The sequence below is a fragment of the Bombyx mandarina genome, chromosome A1 (genome assembly GCF_030267445.1).
Source record: "Bombyx mandarina strain Sakado chromosome A1, ASM3026744v2".
Classification (NCBI taxonomy): Eukaryota; Metazoa; Arthropoda; class Insecta; order Lepidoptera; family Bombycidae; genus Bombyx; species Bombyx mandarina.
This window is the reverse complement of record NC_143234.1, coordinates 15,874,952-15,890,996: the sequence shown is the minus strand read 5'-3', so window position 1 is coordinate 15,890,996 and position 16,045 is coordinate 15,874,952. Positions and strand designations below refer to the sequence as shown.

General features: G+C 36.9%; 1 protein-coding gene and 1 long non-coding RNA gene across 6 annotated transcripts; one reads left to right on the top strand and one right to left on the bottom strand.

Moving 5' to 3' along the window:
* The first annotated feature begins 378 nt into the window (after positions 1 to 378).
* On the top strand, positions 379 to 15,734 carry LOC114246828 (lewis-type alpha-(1,3)-fucosyltransferase). Of its 5 annotated transcripts, none has more exons than XM_089739381.1 (3): positions 379 to 505; positions 10,235 to 11,314; positions 12,231 to 15,734. In XM_089739381.1, the coding sequence occupies exons 2-3, from the start codon at positions 10,320 to 10,322 to the stop codon at positions 12,490 to 12,492; spliced, it is 1,257 nt and encodes a 418-aa protein (XP_089595507.1). In that variant the 5' UTR covers positions 379 to 505; positions 10,235 to 10,319; the 3' UTR covers positions 12,493 to 15,734. The 5 variants fall into 5 exon arrangements, with proteins under 5 accessions (XP_089595507.1, XP_089595506.1, XP_089595508.1 ...); XM_089739380.1 differs by lacking the exon at positions 379 to 505 and adding an exon at positions 7,277 to 7,370; XM_089739382.1 differs by lacking the exon at positions 379 to 505 and adding an exon at positions 7,406 to 7,662.
* LOC149499580 (uncharacterized) lies at positions 5,063 to 8,525 on the bottom strand. Its single transcript, XR_016325628.1, has 2 exons — positions 8,400 to 8,525; positions 5,063 to 5,627 (listed from the first exon to the last, which is right to left on the bottom strand). It is a non-coding gene; the product is annotated as an uncharacterized LOC149499580 (long non-coding RNA).
* Positions 15,735 to 16,045: the final 311 nt, after the last annotated feature.

The following is a 16,045-nucleotide window of genomic DNA, read 5'->3' as shown; positions in this document are numbered from 1 at the left end:
AAGTTTTCACAATTCTTCCAAATATTTACCTAAAACAACTGCACCTTTTTGTTTTTCATAGTCACCATCGTCATTACATGTTCACCAATAGATCTATCTGAAGCTATACTCGTATTAGTAGGTACTAAATAGTAAAGTCTAGTAGAATAGTAAAAATTATTGCAAAGTCAGGCTGTATGCGATCAGAGACACAAAAGTGAATAGGGAAGCTATACCTGTAGCCCTAGCGCACTATCTGCAACGCATGCATAATTAAAAAATATTTGCACATCATTGTGAGCGCATCGATTATAGTACCGTCCCTTTCCCTCCTGTATTGATGCCTATTACGCATTTTTATACCTGTCTCACCGCACATCGACATAAACAATTTGGCTCCATTATGAAGCGTGCGCATCTTTGCGATCTCGTAAAATAGTGATTGTGACGCCAATTAATGGTTTTGGACTAAAAGTGTTCATCGAGATGTATTAGATGTAAGGAGAGAGTGGCCACTCATGGAAAAGTAAGTAGTGCTGGAATAACATTATTAAAAGGGAAAGAGACCAACGGTGAGATTCTACAAAATCTCCGATTCTATAATCGTTCTATTGATTGCGCTCTAAATCAAATTTAAAAAACATTAAGTAATAAAGAAATTTTTTTTTATTGCCCTTTTAGGCAGACGAGCATACGGCCCACCTGATGGTGAGTGGTTACCGTCGCCCGTGGACTTCAGCAATGCCAGGGGCAGAGCCAAGCCGCTGCCTACCGCTTAATACTCTCCACAAGCCTCTTTTAAAGAAGGACAAGAATCAAGCGAAAATGACAGAAAATGTAATAATTTTTTTTTTTTTTTTTTGCTGGATGTTATCACGCGACACCCTCCTGTTACGTTTAGCGCCCCCCTTTCCAAGACCTTTGCCTCCTTTACCGCGACCGGTCATCTTGACGAACTTCTCGGTTTGTGTTTTGTATTAGTAGTAGCAGCAGACTAACGCGTTGCGCGACGAACGACGAATGAGCTACCGAAATTTTTTTTTTTTTTTTTTCTCCTTCCTAAGCTTATAGCCCTATGGGCTATTTCAGTGTAAACGTGGCTAGTAGGTGAGCTCATGGGGCTCAAACCTGATGTTTGTAATTAACATAGGTATATACGCTCTTGCGTTGCAAGATTAATGTAAAGTAGGAATAATATTTTATTGAAGCAGATATTTTACACACAATATATTTATTTTTCATTCCTTGTTTTATAATAATACAAAAACTTAACAAAATATGAAATGTTGCATAGAACTTACTTCCTCAAAAGCGTGTATAATAATATTGTATATATAATAGGTAAGTAGATATTTTAAAAACATACTTTATTTATTTTGTCATCCCTTGCTTTATACAAATACAAACAATAAAATATGAAATGTTGTATTCAACTTTGTCTTACAGTGGAGTGTGCCATGCATGTTAAATTATATAGACTCCAGTGGCCCTTGAATACCAGGTGATTTATGAATACAGCAGATAGATAGAAGATAGATATCAGTGCAATCCGGTTACTCTCTCTCCACTGTGAATATACTAGTTGTATGAAAGGAAAATTTCGAAAATTAAAAAAAAACTTTGACAGACTGTACAACTTACACAACGAAATATAAATCACTCCAATTTTGACAAACGCACGTGGCAGTTGATTTTATGTTTAAGATAATGTGATTAAACTATTGTTAAATATTCGTCTAAATTGGTGACTGCATTTTTTTTCTTTGTTACGTCGGTGAACGAAATCACGGACCACTTTAATAAGCCATCGAAGCCCTAGACATTGATAACCTAAATGCAGCTACCTACCTTGAGACACGGACTCTAAGTCACAGTTCTATAGTACATGCCGCAAAGCATTGTTGGCTCGCGGCAGAAATAGGCAAGATGGTCGGCCGTACTCACCCGTGCAGGCTCTAAAGACCCTCCCACCACTGAACTGAATTGTATGTTACACCAGCTCAATGTGAATGTAACACTGTGCGATATCAGCCTCATACAAAAAGGTAATTGTTCGATACATATTGATTTTGATAGCGACGTTTGACACGTTGTTAAATAAACGCTATATCGATCTGTAATAACATTGCAGCGTCTAACAGTTTTTTTTTCTTAGGTTGGTGGACGAGCTCCCAGCCCACCTGGTGTTAAGTGGTTATCAGAGCCCATAGACATTTACAACGTAAATGCCGCCACCTACCTTGCGATATAAGTTCTAAGGTCTCAGTATAGTTATAACGGCTGCCCCACCCTTCAAGCCGAAACGCATTACTTCTTCACGGCAGAAATAGGCAGGGTGGTGGTACCTACCCGCGCGGACTCACAAGAGGTCCTACCACCAGTTTTCACTAGTGTAACTGAGTGGACAAGCTCGTCATAACGTGTATGCAGCTACCCACCCTGACTGGTATACTGGTGGTAGGGCGTCTTGTGAAACCGTTCGGATAGGTACCATTACCGTGCCTATTTCTGCCGGGAAGCAATAATGCGTTTCGGTATGAAGGCTAGGATAGATATTTGCGACTTTGGTCTCATGGTGGGTGGTGGAAGTCGCGTAATGACATACATGCACCTCATTACGTATCCTTCCGATCCATTAACGGTGCTTTTAGGTACCACAAGCACCGGTCAACACACCCCACTGAGTTTCTCGCCGGTAGGCAGCGGCTTGGCTCTGCTCTGCTCAGTGGGTCGCGTTTCCGATACGATGGTAGATTCTGCGAAGCACTGCTCTTGCTAAGGCCAGTTTTAGCAACACTCCGGTTTGAGCCTCGTGAGCTCACCTACTTGTTAGGGCGAAGCTGAAATAGCCTCTCAAGGCTATCAACATAGGTAGGGAAAAAAAAGGTATACATAAGATCCAGTAACTATTTAACATAAGATAAAAGACTATTTCTATAATGCTATATTATACTACACTATTGCTATGCTTCTTGTATGCTCAGAAATGTAAAATTGAAGTGATGAATGAGTTTTTGATTTGAGAGATTTCGGTGGCAACGAACCGGTCGCACTGGAAATTCATTGGAGAGGCCTATGTTCAGCAGTGGAGAGTTATAGGCTGAGATGATGAATACGAAAGAACTTGCAATCCTGCAGGCGGGTACCAATTTTTCTAATGAAAGACATACTTAACAAATGATCATGACTTCCATGGTGAAGGTATAAATAACATCGTATAATAAAAGTCAAACTCGTAAACATTATAACTAGTCAGGTCATAAGTATTGTCACACAGTAAAAACTTTTCTTTTAGAATGCTGGCCACAAAAAAGTTTATTGAATTCGAATTTCGAATTGTTCATGAAAATAAAAATGTATACTTTTAGAATTTTACTCATTTTTAAATATGGAGTGGACTCGAATTTCGAATTGTTCATGAAAAAAAAAATGTATACTTTTAGAATTTTACTCATTTTAAATATGGAGTGGACGCTTAAAGAAGACCGTGTTGCAGTTATTGCGTTGCATCGTTGCGGTTACGCGCCAATTCAAATTTTTAACATACTGAAAATTTTGAATATAACCAAAAGATTCGTTTATCGTACCATCAAACGATACAATGAAGACTCTAGTGTAGATGACAGGTCAAGAAGTGGTCGCCCTCGGTCTGTTAGGACTCCAGCAGTGATAAAAGCTGTGAAGGCGCGAATTCAAAGAAATCCCAAACGTAAGCAGAAACTGTTGGCCCTTCAGATGGGGTTAAGCAGAACCACGGTGAAAAGGGTGTTAAATGAAGACTTAGGGCTTCGGGCATATCGAAGAAAAACAGGACATCGTTTGAATGCTCGTCTAATGGACCTGAGACTGAAGAGATGCCGCGCTTTGTTGAAGCGGTACGCGGGAAAAAATATCGGGAAATTCTTTTTTCGGATGAAAAAATTTTTACCGTTGAAGAGAGCTTCAACAAACAAAATGATAAGGTGTACGCACACAGTAGTGAAGAAGCGAGCAACCGTATTCCGCGTATCCAACGAGGTCATTTTCCATCATCGCTCATGGTATGGTTGGGAGTTTCTTATTGGGGCTTAACAGAGGTACATTTTTGTGAGAAAGGTGTAAAAACGAATGCAGTTGTGTATCAAAATACAGTCCTGACGAACCTTGTGGAACCTGTTTCTTATACCGTGTTCAATAACAGGCACTGGAAATTCCAACAAGATTCGGCGCCAGCTCATAGAGCGAAGAGCACACAAGACTGGCTGGCGGCGCGTGAAATCGACTTCATCCGGCACGAAGACTGGCCCTCCTCCAGTGCAGATTTGAATCCGTTAGATTACAAGATATGGCAACAATTGGAGAAAAAGGCGTGCTCAAAGCCTCATCACAATTTGGAGTCACTCAAGACATCCTTGATTAAGGCAGCCGCCGATATTGACATGGACCTCGTTCGTGCTGCGATAGACGACTGGCCGCGCAGATTGAAGGCCTGTATTCAAAATCACGGAGGTCATTTTGAATAAACTTTAGTGTCATAAGAATCTATGTTTTGTTAAGTTAATTTTGGTATATGAATGGTTACATAATGAATAAACTTGTTTCAATTATTTTACATTAAACATGTGACAGAATTTATGACCTGACTAGGTAATTTGCGTAATTACTGATGGTAGGTCATCTTGTGAGTTCCACGGGTAGGTACCACCGCCCTGTCTGATTGGGTCGTGAAGAAATAGTGCGTTTCGGTTTGAAGGGTGAGGCAGCCATTGTACTGTTACAACTGAGACCCTTAGATCTCTTGTCTCATGGTGAGTGGCGGTATTTACGTTGTAGTTGTCTATGGGCTCTTATAACCAATTAACACCCAGGTGGGCCGTGAGCACGTCCATCCATTTAAGCAATTTAAAAAAAGTTGACTGAAAAACTGCTGAGATTCTTGCATTCCAATTTAGTACGTAGTTTTAAAAAAGCCAATTGATGTTGCCAAGAGAACGGTGTGTTTTAATGTCTGTTAGGATTCCTGACTGGTTGTTACAACGGTAATGCGCGGTTATCGCATTAAACAGTGGGACATAAGGAACAAGAAAATAACGAAAAGCATTGATGTATTTTATTTTATGTATTTTATTTTATATATCAATGACGAAAAGTGAAATAATAAACGAGGCTAATTTAATTGTTTGTCTAAAAAAAAACGCTTGTCTCGTTGAATTTAATAATAATAATAATAACGACCGTGCCAAGCTCTACTGGGACCGGCCCATCATCACGGACAGGACTATTCTTGCGAATAAGCCTGATATCGTGCTGATGGACCAGACGGAGTCTCGGGTATTTCTGGTGGATATCACCATCCCCTACGACGAGAACCTCGTGCGGGCCGAGGTAGATAAAAAAACCAAATATTTGGACCTGGCGCACGAGGTGACCGACATGTGGAGGGTGGTATCTACAGAAATAATCCCGGTAGTTGTGTCGGTGAATGGTTTGGTCCCTAAAAGCCTCTCAAAACATCTCGAGAGGCTTGGTCTCAACAAAAAGTCGGTGGTGGCCCAAATGCAAAAAGCAGTCTTGCTCGACAATGCCCGTATAGTTCGCCGGCTTCTCTCCCAATAGTCCCTAACGCTCCGGCCGATTGTTGCCCACCTCGCCGGAGTGTGTCCTGCCGTCTTCCCAGGCGTGGCAGTGTTTAATACAGGATAATAATAACATCTCGAGAGGCTTGGTCTCAACAAAAAGTCGGTGGTGGCCCAAATGCAAAAAGTAGTCTTGCTGGACAATGCCCGTATAGTTCGCCGGTTTCTCTCTCAATAGTCCCTAACGCACCGGCCGATTGTTGCCCACCTCGCTGGAGTGTGTCCTGCCGTCTTCCTAGGCGAGGCAGTGCTTATAACATATAATAATAATAATAATATCATTTGTTGCCTTTCACACACATCCAGATTAATACATTTAGATAAATAAAGAAGAAAAAAAAAAAAAAAACCTTTTGTGTTGTCCAGCTGGAGCACTGGGTATGAATACTCCAGAGGGTCCCACAAACAAGTTCGAAAAGGAATGGTAGCGAGCGAGGTGCGGACGTATTCTCGTGTGTATGCTTCGGTGGTTGCGGGTGAACTGTCGGCGCCCGAAAAGGGGCGCGCGCGGCTTGCCAAAGGGAAAGCCCCTCGGTCGCTACTCTTTGAATCGCGCCGGGAGCCGACAACGAGAACTCCTGATTGGTCGCGGCGCGCGATCAGACGCGGCTGCCGACGCGGCAGGCGTTAGGGTTGCTATAAACGGCAAAAAGAGGTGGCTCAGCTAATGCTGTTCAAAGTCGATGAATTGAACAGCGCTGATTTTCAGTCACTTTGATTGGTAGAAATAAGGCCTCGTATGGAGGACGACGGAAATGCTTAATGAAATTGTTTCAGAATTGATAGAATCTTGAAATTCTGGCTACTCTGCTAGCATCTCTATGAAGCTGCATGAGGGAGTTAAGTAAACATAACAAAATACAGTTTTTAAGCTGTATTGTAATTGCATAGCTTTTATTGCGGGCCTTGAGCGTGGCGACCGAATCATGAAATTCCGTAACGAAAAAAACCTTACACCCCTCACTCCGCCTACCATGTAGCTCGCGTTCAACACATTCACACGTTGCGCTTGTGTAGTGTTTGTGAATAAGCGCGTGGCGTGACGTCACACTGCATGCGCATCATGAAAAGTCTGCCCATTTCTCTCTCGCGCGGTCTAGCTTATGAGTGTGAAGGGGACAGTTAAATTTTTGCTTTTATTAATGTTTAATATAGCGTGGTCTTGTTTTATTATTGTTTTAATATTAAATTATCATTGTCTAATTATAATTGCATAAGTTGATAAAAAATGCTATGCAATAGCTTTACAGCGGCAGTTTCCGAGTGCCACACGTTTTTTATTTTATTTTAGAGACATACTCTTTGAATCACCCAATGAATTTGTCCCAGAAAGCTCATATTCCAGGTATTTAATTCGTATTATATCTATCATAGGCGTTTTTAACCACATATTTTGTCATTTAATATCCATTAACAGTTTTGTTTGATCATCTCTTTCCATCACAGTTGTAACAATAATTTAACGAGTGGAAAATTCTGACAGCCTCAGAATCACCCATTAATTATTACTTATTACTTATTATTATTAACACATAATTTAATTTGCACTGATCGTTGTTTCTCCTTGAAGTATAAAAAATAGGGCGTTTTTCGCAAATGGTCAACCTAATTTATCAAGCGGGGAGTGGTTCGGCTGTTCTGTTCTAATTAATATCTACTCAGTTCGTCCTACATCAGTCTGTTTGTCGGCCACGATCGGAGCCGTGCCCTACAAAATCGAATGTGTGTTTACCAATACATTTTTTAAGTTGTTTGAAAAACTCAAGTAATACAAAGGTATTTAGTAATCTATTTGTTTTGATTTACAAGTCGCGATTATTTTGATACGCATTCGTCGGTTAAAGGTATACGGTTCGCGCATCGATTATAATTCATTTAATGTTTATAATCAGCGTCTCTTGTGATTACATTTCAAAGGCATTCAATGAACGATGAATATTTTTGTTTGATATTATGTCGTCTGCTCATTTAAACATCGTTTGTTTGGTTTTATCGTTATCATTTTTATTTCACTACAACCGGTTGTGTTTGTGGTTGTGTGGGTGTAGTTCGTGTGACTCAAAGTTGGGTAAAGACGAATTTAACATTAATATTGTTGATTTATAAAAAAAAACAGTTATTTACTAATTGTGTTGAATACGGTTCTTGATGTGTGTGCAAAACGAGCTAATCGGATGTCTTGAAGTTGAAAAAAATAACATTGGAAGTTTCCCGAACATAATGTACATGATACAAATTATTAAATGTGGTTAAAAACATATCTATTTCCTTCAAAAGATCATTTTATATATACATATATAGCAGTTTATAACAGTAAATACCTAGTGTATACATATAATAAATTACAGTATGCCATATTCTAGCTGCATACAGCAGTTGGCTTCTTTTTTATGGCTTAAATGGGTGAAAGAGGATACGACTCACCCGGTGTTAAGTGATTATCGGAACCCATAGACCTCAACAACACCAATATTTCCAAGGTCACCCACCTTGAGACATGAATTCTAAGCCTCAGTTCTGTAGTACAAGGTACGTAAGTAAATAAAAATTCTCAGCGTACGATTGAGTGAATCGCAAATCAGCAGTTAGGTACACACATAACTACACTAGCTAAAGTAGGCATATTATACCTACTGAGTCGATACATTTCATAACGCCAGAAAAACACTAAAAACATTATTACAGTACACACAGTCCGTCGGCGGTGCTCCAGCGAAACACACGCCATTGTTTTTTTTTTTTGTAATTTTAATTATTTTGGTCTAGTCAAGTGTAGCAGAATGAATATTGCGTGAGTTAACTAACTTACTTATTAGTTACCTCGTCTAAAGTCGTAAGTCGTCTGACAAATTTCATTGACCTTGCCCGGCCGCGAATGAGTACGACAGTCTCAGAGCGCGCGCCGTGTTGGTCCGGCAGCCCCGATCCCCGCGTCCCTGTGCCATTAACGCCTCATTGAAACCGCTGTCCAAATCACATACACATTAACACAAAACATTAAATGAACAAATAGCGATGATAAATATAAAATCTGTAACTCGAGGCTATTGAATAATCATACGGACTTCTCGATGTTATCTCGCCGATGTTTCGCGTCCGGAGTGCGCATGTGCCGATAACCCGGCCAAATTAAATTTGAGCTGTCAGAGTGTATCAGTGTGAAGTTGCAGATTCTGAATTTTTCCGTCGTAAAATAGCAAGATTGTAGCAGGGCTTCGTAAGCGTACTACAAGAGGTTTGTGCTTTGAACAACAAACATTAGGTTTAAAATCAAATGACTAACCTTATTACAAGGTTATGTTTTATATAAATTTGGGCTTATTATTCGGGCTTAGCATTATATTTTTTCTTTTTCCTTTTAAAAACGACTTTCATTTGACTTTAATTTTCACGTATTTAATATTAGCTACATCGTTCTTTTTTAATTGTAATTACAGGTAAACGAGCTTACGGCTCAGCTGATATAAAGTGATTAACACAGCCCTTAGATATCACCTTAAGACGTGAGGTTGAAATTTCATTACTGAAATTTCATAGGTACCTATTCTAGTAACCTCGATGGGTTATATAGTTTCACAGAACTAATTGTAATGTTATCCGTCTTTAGATAGGACGCAGAGTTCTATTACCTATCTGTTACCCATGAGTGGAGGAGCGTCATATCATTACTGATCAGAAAATAAAAAATTGTGTTGAGTAAAAGGGTCGTTTTTTTCGATCTTTAGGCCATCTTTGAAATTCATAAATAATGACACCCGTCACTATGTTCCATGGCAAACAAAAGTATTTTCATAGTCTGTGTTTTTTTTAGCAAATTTGATGAATTATGCGCCCTAAGAGTCTCTTTAAACCTTTTACCTTTATATCGTCCATTTTGTATTATATTAGTTTAGTTGGTTTAGTCAAAATTTAATTGTAAAAAGTAGTCAGAATCGATCGCATATGGTGATTGTGTGACCAAGTCATGAGAAATTCATCCATTTCATTGAGATTCTATAACGGTAGCCATCATTTTGTAGGACTGCTCGTTAGATCACAGAGTTTTGAAAAAATATATATTCCAATATTTCCTATATTTTGATTAACAATTTTCGCAAAACTACTAGCTACTCTTAAAGTGGAATCGATGGGTAGTAAACACGAGCTTCATATCTTTTATATGAAAAAGTCCGTGCTATTCTTCAATTTGTGAACAACACAAGACACATAATACATAAAATGAGTCTAAATCTTGAGGCGCCAGTGATTAGGGTTAAATTTTGATTGAGCGAATACTAGTAGCAGTAAATGGACTTGAATAATACAAAGATATTTAAATATGAATGAGTTTAATTCAATATTAAATACAATTTAGTCGGGACAGGCAGAGACTCGACTATACTCTTGCAGATTTCCGTAAATATCATAGGAAATAAAATATTGGCGTGTTTTTTTCCTTTAAAGGTTAATATTCTTTTGTTTAAGTTTGCATAAATAGAGTTAATTCATTACTGTAGTCAATCAAGCATATTCATATCGCATTTGAATAGAAAGAAAAACCTGAAAACATATTTGAACAAATTACACATTCTTTTGTGACTGCGACCTTAAACTAGGCTATTATCAGAAGTGTAGTTTTTTTGAGGTATTTTCCTTTTCAGGTGCTGACTATATTCTGGTAACAATCAGCGTCCAAATGACCGAGACTAACTCGCACGGCTGGTTCTCAAGTATGAAGCGTCCGAGATGCCCCGGTGTATCCAGATCTATTTTCCCAAACACGTCATAAAGCACTCGCTTTCCATCAAATTCTTCTTTCTAGTAAGCTGTTCGAGCCTCTTCCTATCACTAGTTTGGATACAGCTCTACTGTGATACCGAATCGTCCAGGGTCACTGCAAGTCTCGTAGAAGAAGCCCTCGAAAATGTTTCGAAGGATCTCCGTTATTCGGATGTTTATAGGAAGACTAGCAAGCTACCGAAGTTCATCAAGTATATCCTGCTATGGACAAGGCAAGATTTTGCACCTTTTTATTTCCTCGGGCAAGGTCAACGGGCTTTCCTTAAAAACAATTGCTCGGTGATAAATTGTTACATAACAACTGACAGGAAATTCTTCGGTGGCGACCTCACGAAGTTTGACGGGATAGCGTTCAATGGTCGAAATATGAAAAGTTCAGATTTGCCGAGAATCCGTACGGGAAAACAGAAATATGTGTTCTTCAACATGGAGTCTGCGGAAAATTTTCCCGTTTGCAGCGAAAAGTTCGATCGGTTTTTCAATTGGACAGCCACTTATAGACTGGATTCAGATATTCCGTTCCCATATATACAAATAAGAAATATGAATGGTGAGATTGTTGGTCCGAAGAAAGAAATGGTATGGGCGGACGACTTCTCGGAGATTGACGAAGATCTATCCTTGAAAATTGCCAATAAGACTAAAGCAGCTGCTTGGTTCGTCTCTAATTGTAAGAGTAAAAGCGGACGAAAGAAATTTGTGGACGATTTACAAAGGGCCTTAAATCGATTTAAATATTCTATCGATATTTACGGATCGTGTGGAAAGTTAAAATGTCCAAGGGACAAGAATAACGATTGTCATTCGCTGTTGGAAAAAGATTACTATTTTTATTTATCGTTAGAGAATACGTTTGCAGAAGATTATGTCACAGAGAAGCTGTTAACTGCATTACAACATGACGTAGTGCCGATAGTGTATGGCGGAGCGAATTATTCTAGGTAAGTTTGTTTCGTCGTTTCAAACAAATCTGTCGACGTTCACGGTAACGTAAACTTCATTAATTTTATCGGTGATTATAAGTAGGCTATAAACTTTTTTAATTTCCAATGGAAGCAATAAAAATACAAAATTTTACACACATATCTATTTGAGCGTATTAATTGACAAATATCCTATGTTTCCTATTACGAAAGTTACTTTATTTAATATAGGTTAAAACCATTTACAAAATTAATTGAAGTATAGAGGCAGAACGAATAAAATAATTAAAATGGAAATTCTTTGATTGTTAGATGTATTGTGAGTACCGCCCTTTTTATTTCTGCCGTGAAGCAGTAATGCGTTTCGGTTTGAAGGGTGGGGCAGCCGTTGTAACTATACTTGAGACCTAAGAACTTATATCTCAAGGTGGGTGGCGCATTTACGTCGTAGATGTCTATGAGCTCCAGTAACCACTTAACACCAGGTGGGCTGTGAGCTGGTCCACCCACCTAAGCAATAAAAAAAAAGATACATCTAAGTGCCGTTCCCTTTATTTTTGCCGCGATTTCCTTTTGGATTGAAGTGTGGGGCAGGCTTTTTACAATTGCAGCTTAGACCTCATGTCTCTGACCATATGTAACTGATAAGATTCACTTAGAGGAAGGTCTTTATTTAAATGGGCTAAAGAAAAAACGGTGCTATGAAAATTGATTGAAAAGTATTTGTGATGAAGCACGGATTTGTTATGGAACAAATTGTTTATCTTTTGATAACCTAAAGAGCTGTTTTTTTTAATTAGAATTAATCAGAATATCATATATTGTTTTAATTAATTGTCAAAAAGGCATGAAATTTATGATGCCATTTACAGATAGTCTTAATTACCGATAGTTACGAGTTGCTTATGAAATTAAAACATAATTCTTCAATCAGGTTTCTTCCACCTGGCTCTTACATCGACGGGAGAAGATACAAGCCCGCTCAACTTGCGGAAATTATGAACAAACTCATGAAAAATCACAAGTTGTACGCCGAATATTTCCGTTGGAAGAAGCACTACACGTACCGCGACCCTTCGGAGGTGGACAACGTCTGTGCTCTCTGTAAGGCATTGAATAACAAAAAAATGGCCAGTCCCAATACTTATTATCAGTTCAGGAAGTGGTGGCATCCAGAATTCAAGAGATTGTGTTAGTTGACGTCGAATGATAGTAACACAAAACCGGACAGTCCCGATTTAAGATAAAAAATCGCCTCAATACAATTTCACCACGCGTGACGTCACTTGTGCATCCAAATCTGGTTTTTAACTGATTGTATTTATGTGTTCTTTTGTTTAATGACTACAGTTATTTCTTTGTTTTTTTTGTTTGTGTTCGTGTCTGTTTACCTATTAGTATTTTTATAGCGGTATTCCTAGACCAATGATAGGTTGCATAGCAATTTTGAGGTCGTCTACTGACGTCGGAGATAATGCGATTTTGTGTTGTTAGTAAGTCACGATTGTTTTCGTCATAAAATCTAACAATATTATTAGTTACCGTCATCCATGGTATAAAAAACTATTAACATATCGACGCTTGAAAGGCAAACGTGACTAAGCGACAATGCGTGAACTTTACAGTAGACTAATTTAAAGTTGAAATACCTGAAAAAAAATCTATTTTAACGAATCTAGCTGTAGGATTGAAATGATTTTCATAGACCTAGAAATATTTTTTTTTTGCATACCGAACATAGTTATTGCCTATCATTTATGTACAAAGCAGTTATTGTCGCTTAGTCACGTTAGCCTTTCAAGCGTCGATATATATTTCCGTCTTTATTTTGATAAACTGATATATACACATTCTAGAAGCTTCACGATCGAGGAATGTTTTCTTCTACTTTCTGACGGAACGAACTGAACTGAAAGATTCAGTTGCAATAAAGACCGAGTGATCAAGCTTACTATATATTTTGTCTCTTTCTATCCTCTTTGGGGCTCGTTTTGAATACAAAATACGTGACGTCATGTAAGGTGTTTTTTTTTTTTTTATCGCGCATTTATTTAGTATATATGTTATGTTCTCAGTCAGACGTGAACAGAGAGAATCGTAATTCGCTAGGAATGTCTTAAAGTTGTGAAATTTACAAAACAAACGCGCAACTAAGCCATAAAAGTCATTGATCTGGTCGTAAAACGACTCGCAGTCTCTCTATTTACAAATTTCTTTAATATTTGTAATTTTTGTGGAAGTTTTTTTTTTTGTAAATTTAACGACTGATGTGTATTGCTTGCAAATTTACTATAAAACTCGTTTTTTAGTAGGTATCATTTATTTGTACTAATGTTTTTAGTGTTTAAGTAGAAGATATTAATTATGCAAATAAAAATATTAGAAAATAGTTTTATTACCAAATTACTTCCAAATACATTTTCCGAATAGTATTAAATACGATAAGCTTCGAATGTAGGGAACAAAAATATATTGTTTTTAAAACTTGTGATCGATAAATCTAAACAATCAATAATCGTATAATAAATACAATAAATATTAATCGTTTGAATATTTATTGTATCAGTGAATTTAATATGATGGTTTGTATTAATTTCTTATTGAAAACAGATTAAGTTTGTGTATGTGTGATAGTTAGGATTAAAGATAATGAAAGGTTTGCCATGTAAAAAAAAATTGTATATTTTTGTAATTATAAAATCGTATGTAATAAACCTTGTATTGGTTTATGTACCACGATAAAAAAAAAATGATACGGGTAACTTTCTTATAACACGGTATTTTACAACACGAAAAGAAAAAAATACCATAAATTCTCTTATAACACAGTACTTTTGTATAAAATAAACTTAAAACAAACAAAAGGAACCCGTCCGACGGGGGAGATATCAAAGGAAAAACAAAATTGTTATTTTTATTTAATTCCGAGTATTTTCATATTTATCTACCTTTTAAACCTTCTCTGGACTTCCACAAATAATTCAAGACCAAAATTAGCCAAATCGGTCCAGCCGTTCTCGAGTTTTAGCGAGACTAACGAACAGCAATTCATTTTTATATATAGAGATAGGTAAAAATATACATACAGGCATAGTTGAGATGTTTCATTCAGAAAAAAGCCTGTCCTTTTTATACTGGCTTCTAGTTTTATATAACACGGTTTCGTACAACGCGGAACTTTGTAGGGAACGTATCTACCGTGTTATAGGTGGGTTACCAGTATTTAGTAATGTTATAAAAAAATATTTGTTATTCGAGTTGATGCGAACATATATTTAATGCATAAATCTGTATTTAATGTTAAGTAAGCTTATGAATTTGTTTTGTAATGGAACATGCATCAGCTTCTTCTTGATTTGTTTTTCAATCGACGCCCACATAGTTATTTAAAGGCCATAGAAACAGTCAAATTAACGTGGGATGTAGACTAACTAGTTCGCGTATCTATGTTGATAAAAAAGTTTTGTTGTGTTTTTAGTTTACGTAAATGCGTAAAAATTCAATTGCCGGCGTTTATTTGCTAGAATTAAAATGAAATTGTTAAATAAAAAAATTTATACTTATAAAGAGGAAAACAATAAAGGTGATATATTGAATAATTGTTATAATATGGTAGTAACGACTATTTTACGACAAAGAAAACTTAATATAATAATATAATACTTGCCTTAGATAATTTAAGCAAGATGAGAATTCATTTAAATTTATATTATATCAAAAATCACTTTCTAATTCTAAAATACATTAATAATTCCTTTCGTCGTTTTTTCAAACCTGCAAAACAAAAAAAAAAACACGTAACAATATTGTTATGTTGGACCGTGAGATTTCGATCTCCTATACGGGGTATTCATGTCGATAAAAAAAAAGGTTTTTAATTTTTTGTTAGTCGAATCAGAATTGAAAGTGCTAAAAAATCACAAGTCTTCGTCGGCGCGTGTGTGATGGCATACGCAGACATATTTTTGTCTTACTCCATTACCCTAGCGCATAGTATTGATTTTTAGTTTTTGGTAGCTCTGTTTGTCTATGACTTTACTTACAATCAGAGTGAATGTAGTCGCAAAAGGTTCTGACAAGTCTGTAAAGTTATATTTATGGAATAATTTCCCAAAAATTACTAATCGAACGAATAATCTAGATCATGCAAACATTGAGTGTGGACTACACGAGTATATGTATGTAGTGTTTAATAAAATTTTGAATAAATTCTAATTAAACTATTTGATAAAGATAAAAAAACTGACATACATTATCACATTTAAATGAACGTTCTGTGAACTGATAACACCAATGTAGCGATCACTTGTTTTTTCAATTGAATTAAAATCGAATTACTTTAAATTTTAATACATTCTATTGGGCTGAGTATGTTACTATTGTAAAGTAGTTAGCAGATATACAAATGTTTTAATAAATGTCACGATTATATTATTGATTGAATTTTTTTTGTTAACTATTTCAAAAATTATACCTAGTAACATAATATAGGCTGAATCGATTGGAGGTGTCATTTAAAAAAAAAACGAGTATTTTAAGCGATATCATCGGATGTTGATTTAATTTTAAAGACAGAGAGAGAGAGAGGGATGCCATTACTAATGAAAAACAATTTTAGCCAAATGGCCGCCTCAGCTACGCTGGCAGTATGTACCATTTATTTATTTATTGTTTAGATGGGTGGACGAGCTCACAGCCCACCTTGTATTAAGTGGCTATTGGAGCCCATAGACATCTACAACGTAAATG